Below are 20,423 nucleotides of genomic sequence, written 5' to 3'. Positions count from 1 at the left end.
ATAGGGAAATAAAAACACTAAATAACCATTTCAAAGTTAATCGTATGAAAATAATCTAAAGAGCAAAAAATAAATTTATTAGCTAATGTCTTCTAAAAATTTATACTAATCCTTAGAAACATGTCTGTCGGTTCTACGTGCCATTGACACAACAGATTTGGATTTGTCTGTAGTCTTCTTAGAGAGACACAGAGTTTGTAGCTCAACACGAAACCTCGAGGACATCTTGATATAAACGAAGAAGTAGACTGAGGGTGTTTTAAGAAGGAACATGACAATAAGTGTAGCAGAAACAAATTACGTAACGGCCCGTCCGCACGGAACCTGGGAAAGCGATCGCGCCAGCGCCAGATCATAGCAGGAGCGTGCACAGGATTGTAAATGGAGCACCACCACCCAGCATCGCTCATCAACACGGTTTGACCCTTTAGGTGCGAGCTGCCGAGGTAAATAAGAAACACAAAATACGTTTTCGTTCAACAACTTCGATAATTGTTACTTAAAGCTAATTGAAAAAAAATGAAACCTATAAAACATTCCTACACTCTAACTATACCTGCATAGGACTCAAATGACGGACAGACACGTGGTACAATTTTCTGTCCTAAGAAAGTTAAGAAAAACATGTCTGTACCTACCTAGAAGTGGACATTCTCCAGGTCATGGCACTGCGCAGTTTTAATACAGTGATGGTTGTGGCTAGCAACACCACGAGAAAATTCCAGAAAGCATTAAAAGATAAAACAATATTTTCATATGCTTAACACATGTGGGATTTGCGTTAGATTTCAGTGAGAGTTAAATGCCATTATATTGCTTACAGTTAGCATTATCTTTCATGACTGTCATCTGGTTCTTATTGATGTAGACACTACAAAAAAGCTGTATATGACGATGAGGGTGACTAAGAGGAGATGCCATCGTCTTGTGCTGATGATGGACGAGGATTTCATGGGGACATGACACACACGCACCGCTCCACGCGCATTTGATCATGACAGAACACCCGGATAATGCCAAAAACTATACATAATTCATGCATGTTTCATTAACATGAGCTCAGCAACACTCCTGTCTGCGGATAAACAATGCCTATAAAGCAGTACGATCATTATACACAAAGTTGACTTGTACATGAGTCAGAGAAGCGAGACCAGAAGAGACGAGTTCATCCATCTTCGCAGTCCCCTGTCGGTAAATAATATCAATGAAAGGAGATTGCCGGGCCTCCAATTATAAGAACAATATTATCAAAACCGCCAAAACTATTATTTTCTCAATTATTTGAAAATGACTGATAAACTCAACATATCGCAGAAGTTTGTCATTCTGATAAACAGCGAGAATGTATCACTAACATTCGTCAATTGTGTTGTATCGTTAGACCCGCAACAGTCCATCTTGTAGTTCTTTCTTACCATGCTTCACACAGTAAGATAAGTAAACAGATTTTACGAACTCTTTTTTCCTGGCCTTATGTATACTCTCTGATGTGTTTCAATTAGTTTAGAAAATTGCATTACAAATACACGGAACTCTCCTGTCATTATGGAATTTACTGCTTAACCTTTATATGTTAAAAGGAAAAAGTAGAGTGTGTGTGTTGATGTCTGTGTATATTTACTGAGAGTGTGATCATTTGTTTGTATGCTACACAAGACGGAAGGGTTGGCAAACTAGTGGCTAAGGAAAAGAAACAAAATAATTACCAAAATAATGAGCTTTCAAATCGTAACATACATTTATGTCTCCAAACTTTAACAATAACAAAAATAAAAATGTAAATTGGAAAAAGAAATCTTAAATTAAAATTATTTTTCACTGATTAATAAGGGATGTGAGCAAAGAAAGTATTTGGCTTGAGTGCTTTTTCTTTCTGGCAATACATGGTACACAAACACACTGTTAATAATTTTCAGTAATTATTGTTCTCAATATATTGTACAGAGGTATTTCGAACATTTTTTACTTGCATTTCATTCAGAAAATGTTTTTATGCTTATCAATTAATAGATTTTCAAACCAGTTTTGTATATTTTTATTTCATAAAGTAATGCTGTTGTATATTGTATGTTAATACAATGTTATAATAACAAATAATGTCTTCTGAGGCAGGAGTCAGATGGTGAACCGTCAAGTAAGTAACAGGAGGTAAGTCAAGGTGGACTTTGTGAAAAACAAGAAAAGAAAGGAATGTTTGACAAACTAGTACTTAGCCAGAAAGACGGACAAATAAAACTACCCGTAGATAAAGAAGAAATAACAGAAATAAAACTAAACATAGATCTTTAGGTTTGGGGAAAAGATAAATGTAAATTGTAAAATAAAATTTAACATCACTACCATTACTACTTCTGTCACTTACTTCAATAATTTTAGTAACGACGTTTTTCTGAGGAAAAGTGAATAAAATAGGATGTTAAGTAGAGGAAAAGGAGGAACTGATTTGAGACCGGGATGAAAAATTAGTCAGTGAGTTTTTCCCATCAGTTAATAGATGAGCATTGCGGGAAAGCCAGAAGTATTCCATTAATTATAGGTAACAGCTTAATGACACAAGGCCACCGTGCTCATTTCGTTACAAATGTCTATTTTTATCATTATATTTCCAGAATTTTCTGTATTTCGTAGATAAATAGAAAGATAATGTCTTCTACTGCCTGTGTTGCTAAATGGGTGGAACTTCCTTAGGAAGAGAAGACTATCAGGACTTTACTTGTGATTGAAAATAATATTAATTTAAAGTATTTGAATATGTATGGCTGTGTAGAGGAAAGCTCAGAATAGTAAAATAAAACGACTAATGAATGGACAGCTGACCTAACGACGAGGATAAACAACTGCTTCAGGACAACACAAATAAAGGGCACAAACAATTAAGGCAAACTTGGAGGAGGGTAGGTAGTGAGGGAAAGAATTTGAACGATATGTCCAAAACCATTTTGAAGCAAGACTATATATATTGAATGCAGTCACATTTCAAATGGATCAGTTAGAGAATTATAACTATTACAGTAAGAGAAGAGGAAGCGATTTCTTAATTTATCATCGAGAGTTTTCAACAATTTGTGATAAGGCAGTTAGTTTGATGTATCATTAGACCTGTTTCAACCCATCCTCTAACATCTCACGGAAGAGCATGTTACCTTGTTTCACAGAGAAAGACAAGTGAAATGTTTAACAAAAATCTTTCTATTGATTGCATTATGTTCTCTGTTTATATTAATAAAATGTTGTTTGATAACTACACCTGACACTGCAGGTATTGTCAAAATAAAAATGTAACCTTTACATGCTTCTCCAAAAACTGTGTTTGTGTGGGCTTGTGTACATGTTTGTACACCTTTACAATATGCTACACCCCGACTTCTGCATTTATGTCCGTTTAGTTATATTTCAAACTAAAACTATTGAAGATGTATCTCGATATGCGAGTACCAAACAGGCAGTCTATGGCTGAAGCAGAAGTCCACTTAGACAACTGTTTACAGTATAGGTCTGTACGCAACACATTAATTCGCGCAAAATAAAACCCATAGGACGACATGATTTGCCAGGTGTAGCTTCAAAAGAAAGTCAGTCAATAAGTTGTACCACGTGGTAGAAGAGCTCGGTAGTCAAAGGCAAAATTCACAGTCTTTTATGGCTAGTGTAAACAGGGCAGAGTATACTGGAGTTGGTAGCATTACATTTACAATGCACAAACTTTAACTTTAAATATAAAGGACAATTCACATTAAATGATACAAAACATAAATATTCGATGAGCCTATTTTTTTGAGCACATGAACTCAGTCGCCACTTTACACACGAATGTCTCTTGGGAGGTGAAAGGACATCCGATGTTCCTCCACCAATGAAATCTGTTTATGTTGTCTTCGATCATGGTTGCCATCACACGTGCAATGAAATCAGAAACACGTTACCTGTAAGATCACGATTCTTGTCACATGTAGGTCGTAACTGTTGTCTCGAGCAAAGCAGGGATTAATGAAGTGACCGCGAGAATCCGTTGCTGAAAACAGCTGTTGGTGCAATGTTCAGTACAGAGCAGACAGGCTGTCCTCCGGGTAGGTTGTGCTGAAGTAGTGGCTATTCCAAAACTAACCTTTAGCAGAGGATATAATGTAAACCAAACTGAGTAGCACCTCTATCTTTAATTTGCACCCGTAGAGGATCCCGTGGCATGTCGCCTGGTGTTCAGCCAGTCTGGTGTTAAATTCGCATTTTTGGAATCTTCGTCACTTGCGATTGGTCAATCATACAAAAAAATCAAAACCACCCTTTTAATTCACTACAACTAATCATTATCTAGTCCAACATGATGTACAGGTGATTATTCTGATTTTTCACTCCCATCGTACCCGATTCTCCACTTTTCCTCCTATTTGTAAAACAGCAATGGGTTAAAAAAAACACCCGCCCCTATTTGCAACATTTGTTTACCCCGCGTGCAATAAAGTCGAAATTTATGGTGTTCCCGTTAGGTGCACATAAACTTTGAAATCAAAGAACTCTAACTCTTGGCGTTGTCCAGTGTGGGTCCATGGTTCTCACCCGTTGACCAATTTAAAAGACCCGAGTACATACGATAAGTGTGACATAGCGCTATAGCTCCATTCCTAGATACCAATGGCAAAATCAATTTAATAATTTTCAATATATTTTGGCAACATTTACTTTAAGTCAAAAATTCATAAAAATCTTTAAACTTATTTACCAGGTAAGATTATCAGCAGATTTTGCCTTTTTCTTCTATTATTTAGTAAAGGTGGGGCTAACCTATTCACTGACGATTGTAAAGAGACTATAACGGGATGCATCCAAAAGAACAGATTGCTATTATTATGTTGTTGTTTCTTAAAAGAAACTTGAACTTGGGCATGAAATGAATTATTTTTGTGATTCTACATGACTCATGGTACTGATGGATTGTTTCAACTTCTGTTCTGTCTTATTACACAAATATAGCTCCTGACGAAATCGCGAAGACATTTTGACATAGACAAAGAAATCGATGGATGAGTTAAGTAAGACTGGAATATTAGAGACTAAGTGTGTAGCGAGGAACAAATTATGATAAAGACCACCTAAACAAAATCCAGGGACAGTAAATCTCGCCAACGCCAGGATGACAACAGGACTTGTGCACAAGGTGTAGATGGATGACATCACCACCAACATCCTCATCAACACCGCCTGACCTTTTAGGTGGGAGCTGCCACAGTAAAGAAAAACAACACTCGACATCGTTTTGGTGTTTTGGGGGATGACAGATAGGAAAGATAATCAGACTCTTTTTAAAAGGAGTTTAAAAGCAATAACCTACTGTTTGATGGCAGGTAAAGAGGTGTACGTGGAGTTGAATTGTTATTAGTCACAACTCATGAAAGTATTTGGAATATTTGACAGAATTCATATCATGGTTCGTAAAAATAAATATTCATATTCAAGTTGAGAGTCAATAATCAGAAGCAGGCATGAGCAAGAACAGAGGTAGACATTCCATGTAATTAAATTAAATTGTTTTCATACAATTTGTTACAAACATTTCTTGTACCTACCTCGTTGTTGACTTTCTCCAGACCATGGTGTTACGCAATTGTACCACAGTGATTGCTGTGGTTAGAGAAACGACAGTAAAATTGAGGACATAGATGAGAGATAGAACAATGTTTTCAATAATGCTGAACACAGTTTGACTGAGGTAAAACTCACTGGTAGTCAGAGTAACTACATTTTCTCCAGTGGCGTTATTTTTCACGACTGTAATTTGTTGCTTTATGAAGAAGACAAAACAAAGAAGTTGTATGATGATAAAGGTGACTAAGAGGATGATGGCCATGGTCTTGGTGCTGATGAGTGTGGCGGCCTTCATGGGGAACATGACACACACGCACCGCTCGACGGCGATGATCATCGTCACACACCCAACCGCGTATCGGAAGCCATTGCTGATACCTACACTGTATTTAATAAAAAACCATTTCCAAAAATCTTTTTGATCCGGAAACACGACACCTATATAGCAGTGTGCAGACATTAAATTGAATGATGCCAGGTACATGAAGTCAAGGAAGGCGAGACAGAAGAGACAGAGGTTCATCCGGTCTCGCAGTCCCTGTCGGTAGAACACGATCATGGTCAGAAGGTTGGCTGGACATCCTATCAAACATACAGAATTTGTGATGCCACACAGGGTTATATTTTCGATGGTTTGAACTGTCTGGTAACTTAATACATTCTCTGGATCATTCCAAAACTCAAGATCAGAAACGTCTGTCGGTGTTACCGGCACGATCATAACTGAAGTATTGTTACTCATTATAAACAAGTCTGTTAGAATTCTCGGTACCTCTTTTTGCTATCGACGAAATCTTCAGCTTTTGTAGTCTACTCAACCTTTGCCGTGTGTTTAGTGGGGATGGTGGTGGTTTGTTTGATTTTTTGCTTCGGGGTGTTTTTTAATGAATGAGAATAATGCAAATCCAAGAAACTCTATCAAAATCGAGAACTGTTTGTAATTACTGTCACATGAATGTAGTATTTATATTGACAACACTATAAAAATATTTTAATTAAAGGAAACCTGGCAAAAACATACATTGGAGAAATAGCTTATATTTACGTTTTTAAGAAAAATCATTTAAAACATGCAAAAATTTGACAGCTCAAATCGATGCTCATGTGCGTGCAGTGCTTTTACTCATTAGCGTCTGACTATTAAAGACTCTAATGGTAGCAATTGGCTCCATTGTTACACAAAAAATTAGTCGTGTCTTGTTGATTCTTATTTAAAACTTTAAAAAATTTACACACTAATTAATAAAAAATACAATTGTGTTTAATTTCAATATTTAACCAGTCTTCTAGTGGGACTGTGGGAAGAGCTCGTTACATCGTTCTGTTGATAGAAGTGACATGCCTCGAAGATGCGAATTGCTGCCTGGAGAGTGAGTCAGTCATCCAACCAGACTCGCAGCAGGGACTTTGGGTAAGAAAAATCGTCAGACTGACAAACAACTTTAATTTTAGGTTCAATGATAATAAATAGGGGATATATTTTTTTTTCTTTTTTTGTGTCGATGATGGCCTAAAGAGGTTAAGATTGAGACATGCTGATTACTTCTTCTGCCACTAGTTCCACTTTCAAAGGTTTCAAAGACATTGAGATATAACATTATTTATAGAGTTTATACCACAGGAATAATTGATGTAAGATAAAGTAAGAAAAACAGACGTGAGTGAGTAGTAATCAATCCACATTCGGATGACAGATGATGGCCCAACACAGCTCAAGTTTATTTGTGATATACAGTCTTTGTCAAACCCTCGAGAGACAGATGTTTGCACTCCGTGCATCTGATGTGTGTTGCTTCCTGGTAAATTATACAGACAAATTGGTTTCTTTCAAAGGTATGTCTTCTTTTCTGAGCGTTGCTCGTTGTCTTTCTGCATACGTGTGTTCATTCCTACACATCGATTTTTATATAATATTTGCTTTTATTAGTTATTATTATCACCTGGCATGTCAAGTCCTCATACAGCTGCTGGATGATGACAATGAACTGGAAATCCGTGATGCTGCACCAGTTTCCAGATGGTTTCCCTTTCTACATAGTCAAAAACCTTCTCAAAATCCACAAATGTTATGTATAGTGGCGACTGTCATTCGAAGGACTGCTGAATAATATTTCGTAGAGTAGCGATTTGGTCTATGCATGATTTACCATGCCCAAAGCCTGCCTTTCTTGCCTCAGTCTCTTGTCTAGGGCATTCTTTAGTCTCTTTAGGATGATTCTGGTCAGCATCTTGCTAGGAATGGACAATATCGTTATCTCACGCCAGCTGATGCACTGTGTCAGGTCGCCTTTTTTGGGTAGCTTTACTAGGTAGCCATGCTTCCAGTCTGCTGGGACTCCATCCTGCTCCCAAATTTTCTGCAGCAGGGGGTGTATGTAGCTTATATAACATAGGTTGTATGACATTATCGCAAGGCAAACGTGCATTTTAATAAGAAAGAAACTCATTTCGTTAGAAATATCTATTTTTATTATTATATTTCCATAGTTCTCTGTATTTCGTAGAGGAATAGAAAGACACTGTCTTCTGCTGCCTGTGTTGCTAAATGGGTGGAACTTCCATAATAAGGGAAGACTATCAGGACTTTACTTGGGATTGAAAATAATATTAATTTAAGGTATTTGATTTTGTAGAGCTGTGTGAAGTAAAGCTTATTATAAAAAAACAAACTAGAACAACATGAATAAATAACTGACCTAACAACGAGGATAAGCAAATGCATCGGGACAACAGGAAAAAATGGCGAGAGGTAGTTAGGGAAAGAACTTGCTACATCATGAATGATATGTCTAAAACAGGTTGATTTTAAAGCGAGACTATAAATATTGTATGCAATCAAATTTCAAAGGAGTAAGGCAGAAAATTTTAACTGTTACAGTAAAAGACGAAGAAGTGATTTCTTAATTTATCATCAGGAGATTTTAACAATTTGTGATAAGGCAGTCAGTCTGATGTATCATTAGACCTGTTACAACCTATCCTCTAACATCTCAAGGAAGAGCATGTTACTTGTTTCAGAGTGAAAACTGGTTAAAGATTTTAGCAAAACTCTTTCTATTGATTGCATTATGTTATCTGTTTATGTCAAAACAAATGTTGTTTGACAACTACTCATGACACTCCAGTTATTGTGAAAATAAAGGTCTAACCTTTACATGCTTCTTCAAAAATGTGTTTGAGTGGGCTAGAGTACGTGTTTGTACACCTTCACACAATGTTACACCACGACTTCTGCTGTTGTGTTCTTTTTTATATTTAAAATTGAAACTGCTTAAGATGTATCTCGATTTATTAGTATGACACAACCGCTCTATGGATGAAGTGGAAGTCCATGTCAAACATTTTTGTGCAGTATAGGTCTGCACTCAATAAATAAACTCGTGAAACGCAAAAAACAAAGCCATAGGACGAAATGATTTGCCAGGTGTAGCCGCAAAAAAAATGTCAGTCCATAAGATGTACCACGTGGTAGAAGAGCTCGGTAGTCAAAGGTAAAAATTGACAAAGTCTGTTATCGCTAGTGTAAACAGGACAGAGTATACTGGAGTTGATAGCATTACATTAATAATGCACAAACTTTAACTATAAAGCACAATTCACATTAAATTATACAAAAACATAAACATTTCATGAGCCTATTTCTGGAGCACATGAACTCACTCGCCACTTTACACACGAATGTCTCTTGGGATGCTAAGGGACATCTGTAGTTCCTCCACCAATGGAATCATTATCTAGTCGCACATGATGTACAGGTGGTCATTCTGATTTTTTACTGCAGTTGTACCCGATTCTCCACCCTCCCTTCTATTTGTAAAGCAGCAGGGCGTAAGAGTTGCCCTTATTTGCAATCTTTGTAACCCCGAGTGTAATAAAGTTAAAATTTATGATGTACACGTCAGATGCATAACAACCTTGAAAATAAAGAACGCGTAACTGTCAAAGTTGTCCAGTGATAGTCCGTGGTTCCCACCCGTTGACTAATCGAATTTAAAAGACTCGAGTACATACCAGAAGTGCGACACAGCGCTATATGTTCATTCCTGATTATTCAGTGTGAAAACCAATTTAATAATTTTCAATATATTTTAGCAAACATTTAATTCATATCAAATATTGATAAAAAGCTTTAAATTGATTTACGAGGTATGATTAATAACCTATTTTGCCTTATTTCTTCTATTATCTGTTAAAGGGGGATAACCGATTCTCTGATGATTGTAAAGATACTATAATGGGATGCAAACTGAAATAAGCATCCAAAAGAACAGATTGCAATTATTAGTTTCTGTGATTTTTTTAAAAGAAAGTCGGGAACTGTGAGCTTAGGCATGATATGAACTATTGCTGTGATTCTACATGACTCATGGTACTGATGGATCGTTTCAATTTCTGTTCGGTCTTAATACACAGACACAGCTCTTGACGAAATCGCGAAGACATCTTGACATAGACAAAGAAGTTTATAGACGAGTTAAGTAAGACTGGAACATTAGAAACTAAGTGTGTAGCGAGGAACATATTATTATAAAGACAACCTAAACAAAATCCAGGGACAGTAAATCGAGCCAATGCCAGGATGACAGCAGGAGTTGTGCACAAGGTGTAGATGGATGACATCACCACCAACATCCTCATCAACACCGCCTGACCTTTCAGGTGTGAGCTGTCACAGTAAAGAGGGCAAAAAAACCCAACATACTCGTCATCTTTCTGATGTTTTTCCTGTCTTTTTTAGAACTTTCCAGTAAGGCACAGCAAACAATGAGATATTTCCAGTCCTTACCTTTCTAACTAACCCCAAGATATTTTCAACGAAATCTTGTTTGTTAGATAGGAGACTGTCTTGAGAAGACAAAGAAATAAAGCGTCATTCTTCTCTCGATGATAACAGATGAGAAATTCCGATCATGTTTCGTAAAGATAAACAAAAAGATTGATATTTATAGTTATAGCGCTAATGTAACTAATAAAAACAAAGTTTAGGACTGTTATAAAAAGTAAAAGAGTTACACTAGATGAGAGTCAATATTCAGCAGCATAAATGAGCAAGAACAGAGGCAGACAGTCGTTGTAATTAAATTATTTTAATACATGTTGTTACAATCATTTCCTGTACCTACCTCGTTGTCGACTTTCTCCACACCATGGCTTTACTCAATTGTACCACAGTGATTGCTGTGGTTAGAGAAACGAAAGTAAAATTGAGGACAGAAATAAGGGAGAGAACAATGTTTTCAACAATGCTAAACACAGTTTGACTGAGGTAAAACTCACTGGTGGTCAGAGTAACTATAGTTTCTCCAGTGGCATTGTCCTTCGCGACAGTCATCTGTTCCTTTATGAAGTAGACACTGCTCAAAAGCTGTATGACAATAAAGGTGACTAAGAGGATGATGGCCATCGTCTGGGTGCTGATGAGGTTGGCGGCCTTCATGGGGAACATGACACACACGCACCGCTCCACGGCGATGATCATCGTCACACACCCGGCCGCGTACCGGAACCCAAAGCTGAAACCTAAACTGTATTTTATGAAAAAACACTTCCAAAAATCTTTTTGATCCGGAAACACGATACCTATATAACAGTGTGCAGCCATTAAAGTGAAGGATGCCAGGTACATGAGGTCAAGGAAGGCGAGACAGAAGAGACAGGTTCATCCGATCTCGCAGTCCCTGACGGTAAAACACGATCATGGTCAGGATGTTGGCTGGACATCCTATCAAACATATTGAGCTTGTGATGCCACACAGGGTTATGTTTTCAATAGTTTGAACTGTCTGGTAACTTAATACATTCTCAGAAAAGTATGGCTGTGTTACCCGCACCATAATAGCTGAGGTATTGTGATTCATTATAAACAAGTCTGATGGAACGCAGGGTGCCTCTCTTTGCTATCGACGTCAGCTTCAGCTTTTATAGTCTACTACAGACGGTGGTGTGTGTGTTTAATGGGGGTGGTCGTTGTGGTGCTGTGTGTTTACTTTCGAGATGTTTGTTTATGAATGCGAAAAATACAAATCAGAGAAATTCTAATTATCAAAACCGAGAACTGTTTGTAATTACAGTCACATGAATTTTGTATTTATAATGACAAAGCTATAAAAAAAGAGAAAAACTTAAAGAAAGCTGGTAAAAACATACAAAGGAAAAATAATTTATATTTACCATTTTCGAAAAAACATTTTAAAAATGTAAAGAATGAGGAAGCGCAAATCGGTGAGCATGCGAGCTTGTGTGTGTGTAGCAGTGTATTTACTCATCATCATCTGACTAATAAAGAAAATACTGCTGCTATTGCCGCCATTGTTACACATAAATTCAGTCGCGCTTTGTTGATTCTTATTTTAAATTTCCAAATATTAACACACTAATGAATAAATATACAATTTTGAATAACTTCAATATTTAGCCAGCCTTCTAGTGGGACTGTAGTCACAGCTTGTTATATTGGTTTGTCGGTGTAGGAGTGACATGTCTCAAAGATAAGAATTGCTGGCTTGAGAGTGAGTCAGTCCTCCAACCAGACTGGCAGTCAAGACTTTGGGAAAGAAAAACAGTCGGACTGACAAACAAGCTTAATTGTAGGTCAGTGATTATAAGTAGGGTGGAAAATATATTTTCGTTTGTAGTCGACGAGGACCTAAAGAGGTTAAGATTGAGACATGCTTATTACTGCTGTCGCCACTAGTCCCGCTTTCAAATGTTTTGATAAGATTCAGATGCAACAATTTAAAATTATTTAGTTTATTTCACAGGAATATTTAGTCATGTCCTTTTGAGAAGAAAATATGCATGATGACATTATTAAATGTACAATTACCTAGAGATTGTTGTTGAACATGCTGTTTTGCTTTGTAAATATGTTTGTAATCCAATGCGTCCAAATAGCATTAAAGTAGACTGAATTTTAATCGGTCTTCGAGGACCCGTGTCAATGAAAAAGACTAGTAGGATGAGGTTCTCCCTCTTCAAAACAAACCAATAAAATAAATGCCGTAAAAATTTTCACATTTTAGGGAAGAGTATCATTGCGAAGAAAATCTTTGTGACAGGCACATTCGTTGTAAGCATGTTGATGTAGTTTCTAACAAGCACAGAACATGGCGGTTGTGTATCGCGAAACATCGATGTTCCTCCTGCAAAGGCAAGCGACCAGATATTTGGATACAAAGTCAAAAGAGTTGTAATTTCGTGTATTTCCATTTTATAGTTCAGACGAATGTGTGGGGAGTGCAACTGCAAAAGCTAGAAACAGGAAGGTAGTCCACAAGTTGTACGACTCAGTTGTAGAGGATGTAAAAAAATCAAAGCTAAAAGTGGATGGAGAGGGTTTTATCGCCGGTATAAACAAGGAAGAGAGCAAACCAAAATTTGCAACATTTTAGGTCTGGTGCATTAACCACTGATTGTTCTAAATTTCTATAGAATTACACACTTGTAACAAAAATTGTCATACCTGTAGGAGAAACGTCCTCTCGTCTGTTTTCCTCAAATCAACCACTTTCCTCCCACCAGAAGTCACGTGACTCAACGTCGCACACAGCAGGGTTCATCACAAATAACATTTCTCCATATCCGTTTCGACTAATCAAACTTTCATATAACATGATGCAAAAACTTTTTTAAAAAACCTAATATATTCTCATCACCCGGTATATTAAAAGGCAGTTCCTTAACTGCACACAACTGACACCCGACATTAATATATATCGATACAAAAAAAAAAAACAACCTAAAGTAAAGTATCATATCTCATGAATCATTAAGCTGTTTATAAACGACACACGATTGATTCGATCTTCATATTGTTATTAGTTTAAAATGAAACACGCGGCTACTTATCAAACACAAAAGTATATTTGTAGCCAGTTGGCCGCATGTTAGAGGTAATGGCATTGCACAAGGCCTGAATTTCTGAACTTGCAAGAAATAAAATATTGTAACATGCGAAATGATTTATCCATTTAAGAGAAACTAGATTTTTAGCACAATAAAGTTAGTTTTCCCTTCATTGGTATTCACAACAAAATATTTAATTTTTCTATACTGTGAATACACAGACACAGATTCTTTAGTTCGCGACGGAATCGTGAAGACATCTTGAGGTAGACAAAAAAATTGACAGAGGAATTAACTAGGACTGGGATATGAGAGACTAAGTGTGTAGCCACAAACACGTTGCCATAGAGACCATCGAGACGAAACCCAGGGACGGTAAATCTCGCCAAAGCCAGGATGACAGCAGGAGTCGTGCACAAGGTGTAGATGGAGGACACCACCACCAGCATCCTCATCAACACCACCTGACCTTTTAGGTGAGAGCTGCCAAAGTAAAGGTGGAAAAAGTGGATTAATTTTTAAAAGCTGCTTCTATATGATTTAAAGTTTTCATTAAGGAAAGTGGAAAAAATACTTAAATTAGCGAAGATTATCCTTTGTCATTAAATATCAAAATATTACTAAGTTGAACAGTTGGCTGTCTAGTGAATTTGCCGAAGGTAACCAATAATAGCGATAAGTAGACTCGACTCTTGTTTGATGAACAAGTTAAATAAACATGTATTGTTTTTTCATTTGATATTCATGATTGATGTGAGTAATTGGAACATTTGGCATAATTCATAACTATTTTCGTAAAGAAACAAAAATGTTAATGTTCTTTAGTTAATTCAGAAAAAGAAGAATAAAACAATAGCTAGAATTGGTAGAAGCCTTCAATAGACAAACACACGATGAGAGTCAATAATCAGAAGCAAACAAAGATATGTCTTATCTATTTTGAATTAAACATTTTTTGTACCTACCTGGTTGTGGACTTTCTCCAGACCATAGCATTATGCAATTGTACCACAGTGATTGCTGTGGTTAGAGAAACGACAATAAAATTGAGAAAAGAAATAAGGGATAGAACAATGTTTTCAATAATGCTGAACACAGTTTGACTGAGGTAAAGTCCATTGGTAGTAAGAGTAACTATTTTTTCTCCAGTAGAGTTATCTATAACCTCTGTCCTCTGGTCCTTTATGAAGTAGACACTACACAGAAGCTGTATGATGATGAAGGTGACTAAGAGGATGATGGCCATGGTCTTGGTGCTGATGAGTGTGGCGGCCTTCATGGGGAACATGACACACACGCACCGCTCGACGGCGATGATCATCGTCACACACCCGGACAAGTGTTCAAAACTGTAGCCAAAACCTAAGAAGTGTTTTATGAAAAACCATTTCCAAAGATCTTTTTGCTCAGGAAAGACGATGCCTATGTAGCAGTATGCAGACATCAAGGCATAGGATGCCAGGTACATGAGATTTATGAAGGCGAGACAGAAGAGACAGAGATTCATTCGATCTCGCAGTCCTTGGCGAGAAAATAAAATTAATGTAAGGAGATTTGCAGGACAGCCAATTAAAAACAAACAATTTGTGATGCCACATACTGTTACTTTTTCCACAGTTTCAACTGTCTGGAAACTTAGAATATTTTCAGGATGAGAAAAGTCTGTCTGTGTTACCGGCACTATCATACCTGAGGTGTTGTTAGTCATCATAAACAAGTCTCTTATAATACTAGTTACCTTCCCCGCTCCCAACTAGTGCTTTAGACAGCTTTTATAGGTTTATACATGCATGTGTGTGTGTGTGTGCGTGCATGTGCTCCAGTGCTTGCTAATGATGCAAGAAATACAAAACTAAGAAAATCAAAACGTGGAAAAGAAGAAAACTCCATAATTACCTGCTGCACAGGAAAGCATTTACATCGACAGAACTATTACAGGAACAAAATTAAAGAAACCTAGGCAAACAATACAAAAGTTTTATTTCACATTTTTATTTCATAAAAAGCAAAGAATTTTTAGAAAAATAAAATTCAAACTAACGATGTAAAAAAGGAAATACTCGCCAATTCATTTGTTTCTCTCTGTCTCTCTGTTTGATTCTCTCTGTGTGTGTGTGTTTTGTAGTGGTTGCAGTAGATTTTCTCAAAAACTTATAAGCATTTGCGCGATTGTCACATATATATTTATCCCCCACTCTCTTTGAATCCAGTTAAAAATACAAATACTGATACATTAATGAAATAAAATGAAAATAGAAATTGTAATCTTCAACCGGCAAGCTATTAATTGCTGTAGGACTGTAGTTTGTTACATAGTTTTGTCAGTAAAATAACATTTCTGAAAGACCAAAGTTGCGGCCGTGAGAGTGAGTCAGTCATCCAGTCAGGTGTTAGGGTAAGAAAACCCAACAAACTGTCAGAAAATATTTAATTTCAGGGAAAAACCAATACGTAAAATCGTTAACATTTTTTTACCTGACTACGGAATTATTTGATGCCATTTATACTACAAGCAAATATATATATTTTTTCAATTTAGTACAAGAGAATGCAATGTCTGTTCTGTAAAACATTGAAGGTGTCGACTTTGCTAAGATAAGTATGTGAAAACTGAAAAATACAAAATACTTCGCAACTTACGAACCACATTACATAGGAGACTACTTGCTCCTTTGTCTACCTTTTCTAATCGTAGTATGGAAGTTTAGGTTAATGCTTGAAGTATTTCTTGGCATCATTACTTGTTGACAAACAAAACTTAAGCGAGGTAGCAGGGAAATACGTAGCATGTGAGAACTCGGGTAAAACACTTCTGTTGTAAACACAGTCATCTGACAGATTTGCTTGCTAGAAATTATAATACCAGCAGGATTAATAAGGGATGAAACATCCTTTACATATAAATGTACATACAAACACACATACACGTAAGCGTACTTGTTCGCTTGCGTGTATCTTCGGTTATACTATGTTTAAAATAAACTGTATAGTGCAAAGTTGATTTGCTAAAAATAAAATTTGAAATTCAAGAGAGCTTGGAATTACAAATAAAACTTTAATTTTTAATGTTCCCTGTTTCTCACTTTTCCTATGTCCGTCCGTCCGTCCGTCCCTCCGTTCGTCTGTCTGTCTGTCACACAATACATGTTATCTTCTAAACAAGCGCAGAACATGAGTAAATTAATACCTACTCATTAATTTTAGAATTTATAGATGTTAAACAGCTCAAGAAAGGAAAAGGTTTTCATCATTATAATGATTAAAAGTCTTCAAGCATTGTCATTAAAAGTTTCTCAAATGTGCTTAAATGAACAAATACGTAAGGGAGAAAACTACTGGTACATTCAGGAGTTATTCTTGTATTGATTACTTCCCTTTAATACTTTGGAGTTTGGGGAGGGAAAAAGTCAACCAATAAGGTATTGTGTTATATTTGAAAGTAAGCAAAGATTTAGTTAGTCAAGCGCCATGTTTGTGGCAGCTGCCAGATACTCAGTTCCAAAGAATTTATAGTCCAACAACTGAAAAATCAGAAGAAAATAATATTATATAATAGTACAACTTTTCATTTCAATTTATTACAAAAAGACAAAACCTATATTTCGTAAACGTCACACCACGTAAATGTTTAAAAATACTCTTTATTGGAGTTAATACATATCATAAAGAATTGGCACAACATCATTATCGACACTTCAATCAACTGTGCCGGACGGGTATAAACTCTTCTTGAATTCGTTTGTTGTGCAGGTGGCAGCACTGACCATCAGTTCCTCAGTTCCTGAGAGTTTCTCTTCAAATTCTTTTTCCAACGTCGGTATTAGAAACTTTAATTTAGGTGTGTGCTACAATGATCTGTGTTTTCTGGTTAAACGCAATACACTGGAGGACTGGTCACGTGGGCATAACTCTGACCAATCACGTTAACGTATTATGACATGGGAACAGTACGTGCAATATTCAAATGTTAATCGCTGGAAATAATCACACGCGGCTCATAAGTTCCTATCTCTGCTCTTTCTGGAGCAAGTACACCAAGACAAATAGTCCCTGAGTATTCACCACTGTCTGCGAGCCATGTCAGAGGTCAACGGCTGACCCCGTGATTGATTGGATATCTCAAGATTCGTTATAAAGTCTGTAACCCTCTAAGGGGTATTCAGATATTCAAATGTATACATACATATTCCCCCACATTACCATACCATATCACACACCGACTGATCAGTTATAACAGCTAATATATTAAATACTAATTCTCTATATCACTCATTCATTCTTCCTTCTTGCAGGCTTTATGCGTATACCTTTGTATGTCATCAGATGAATCAAAGAACATAAAAATAAAGGATACATTTTTGTCATGTAATGTTTCTGCCCCACTCTCTCTTTCCTACGTAGGTCACAGATGCAGACACACACTCATATATATCCTGATATATACATGATATCTCTCTCTCATGCACACACATATACGTATGCACGCAACCTCTTTTATCAATTATTGTAGGTCACCATCCTTAGTAATAACGCCTACAGAGACACATAAGACATATATGCATTGTAGTCCTTCCCACTTAGCTGCCTTAGAACAACAATTTTATACACAATCTTATACCGTTTTGTTATCTAGGAGAGAGAAAAATGGTTGGTGACATTTATGATAGTCCTTTTTGTAATTAAAAGAGTGACACATGGAAACTGAAGCTAATGATGTCTGTATCAGATAACATTATAAAAATGTGTGAAATTAATTCTAAGAGTTTTTCACTGGCCGGTGTACTTGACAGCAGTAGAGTTTGAGGTCCTAGGAGTCGTAATTCCCAAGCAAAGAACCTTAAGTTCTTCCTGAAATCTCGAAGACATCTTGGCATAGACGAAAAAATTAATAGAACAATTGAATATAACCGGAATATGGAAGATAAAATGAGCACAGAAGTAAATATTTTTATAACGGCCTGCTGCAGAAAACTCCGGCACAAGGTATCTGGTGAGAGCCAAGATGACATTATGAGCTGCGCAAAAGATGTAGATTGTAGACACCACCACCAGCATCCGGATCAACACTTCCTGACCTTTCAAAAATGAGCTGTGGAGGGACAGAAAGATGAGAAAATACAAATGTAACCGTTCTCCTGAGACTGCATTTGTTGCGATTGATATAGGGTAGCCTGGAAGCTGTTGTCAAGGGTATGAAATCATTCTCATAATTTTGTGGCATTCCTAGATACACAAATCATCGGGTTAATTAACTCTTTGGATTAAAAATATCTGTGTATATACAGGGTGAGGTTAGGTGTCTACATACATTCTCTATCTCATTTTCCTTCTTTTTTTTCCAAATTATATCATTTAACTGGCTTCTATGTAAACGGCTGATTAACTGTTTCCCGGTAATCACATTAGAAAGGGGAGATCCAGTCCTCCGAGGTCATATCCCTTTAAACCTGTTATATCTCAAATTATCTTTTAAAGTCCTTTTTCCGTTGTGAAAATTTTTTTATTGGAGTCCCAGAAACACAAACTATGTTAGACATTGTGGGGTTTTTTAATTTTTTTATTTTTACGTGTGTAGATACAAAGTATCCACGCCTGTTGAACTAAGCAAACTTGTGGTATCGAGGTCAAACTCAACAGGCAAGTTCCCGCGGGACGCAGGGAACGATCCTGGCCCAGTCCAGATCACCATGCTTTCACGTGACATGCAAATGTTGGGGTTAAGCCAAGTAAAGCGAAAGCGACCATCAAAAGACTTCTCGGTGCTAACCAATGCAAGGCCCACGCAATAATCATGATACCAATAGCATATGCTTCTTTTATATTGTGTTTTATTGTCTTCTGTATTTGAAGTGTAAGTGCTTCTATTAACAAAAGGTTTTTTTCTTTTGTTTTTTTTGTTTTTGGGTTTTTTTTGTTGTTGTTGTTGTTGTTGTTTTTGTTTGGTTTTTTTGTGGTTTTTTTTTTGTTTTGTTTGGTTTTTTTACGATCAGTAAGATGAGATAGTCAAATAAGCTGTACAGCAGCTAAATGGTGTCTTTTCATTAAATTTTATAACTTGATCAAGTCACAGAATGTGAGAGCATGGTGGTCTTACATGAGGTCAGCTACTGAGCAAGACCTGAATGTAGAGCTTCACCTCCATATCACGGGTTCGCTCAGTTCAACAGACGTGGAGATGGGGATTTTGCCAAACAGCAGCAATGTATACATGTGCTTCAATAACTAATAGTGTCAATGCTTACTCACACTCTAGTAGCTCGCTGATAAAAGAAGCCAGGTGGGAAAAGAATTATTGACTTAAAATCTAAACACAGAGCTAATTTGTTTTCTTCACTAAATGTTACCTTACATACCTGGCTGAGGATTTTCTCCAGATCATGGCACTCCGCAGTTTTATCACAGTGATGGCCGTCGTTAACGCCAAGATACTAAAACTTAACAAGGAAATAACAGATAAAACTATATCTTCGATAATTCTAAATATAACATGGCTGACATATAGTTCAGTAGTAACGAGATCGACCATCTTTTCTCCCGTCACCATATCTTGCACGAATATTATCTTTTCCTTTATGATGTAGACACTACACAGAAGCTGTATGACGATGAAGGTGACTAAGAGGATGATGGCCATGATCTTGGTGCTGATGACTGACGAGGATTTCATCGGAAACATGACACACACGCACCGCTCCACGGCGATGATCATCGTCACACACCCGGAAAAGATCCCGAAACCATAATCAAAACTTAATATATACTTTGATAAGAATGCTTTCCAAAATTCTTCCTCGCCAGGAAAAGCGACAGCAATGAAGCAATACGAAGCCATGATAAACATTGTTACCAGGTACATGAGGTCAGAGAAGCCTAGGCAGAAGAGACAGAGGTTCATCCTGTCCCCCAGTCCCTGGCGATAAAACACGATCATAGAGAGGATGTTGGCCGGGACACCGATAAGAAAGAAACAATTTGTTATTCCACAATCAACTATT

The 20,423-nt window shown here is 36.8% G+C and overlaps 1 protein-coding gene across 1 annotated transcript; it reads right to left on the bottom strand.

Moving 5' to 3' along the window:
* Window positions 1–18,180: 18,180 nt before the first annotated feature.
* Window positions 18,181–20,423, bottom strand: LOC112570825. Its single transcript, XM_025249466.1, has 2 exons — window positions 19,782–20,423; window positions 18,181–18,517 (listed from the first exon to the last, which is right to left on the bottom strand). Exons 1-2 carry the CDS (start codon window positions 20,357–20,359, stop codon window positions 18,196–18,198), a joined length of 900 nt encoding a protein of 299 aa, XP_025105251.1. The 5' UTR covers window positions 20,360–20,423; the 3' UTR covers window positions 18,181–18,195.

This window comes from Pomacea canaliculata, linkage group LG8 (genome assembly GCF_003073045.1).
Source record: "Pomacea canaliculata isolate SZHN2017 linkage group LG8, ASM307304v1, whole genome shotgun sequence".
NCBI classification, from domain to species: Eukaryota; Metazoa; Mollusca; class Gastropoda; order Architaenioglossa; family Ampullariidae; genus Pomacea; species Pomacea canaliculata.
The sequence above is the reverse complement of the archived record's forward strand: the minus strand, read 5'-3'. Positions and strand labels throughout refer to the sequence as shown.

Coding starts and splice junctions, on each gene's coding strand:
- LOC112570825 (XM_025249466.1), bottom strand. CDS start 20,359: ATGATCGTGTTTTATCGCCAGGGACTGGGGGACAGGATGAACCTCTGT. Junction 18,518..19,781: donor TGGAGAAAATCCTCAGCCAG/GTATGTAAGGTA, acceptor GTCCCTCCACAG/CTCATTTTTGAAAGGTCAGG.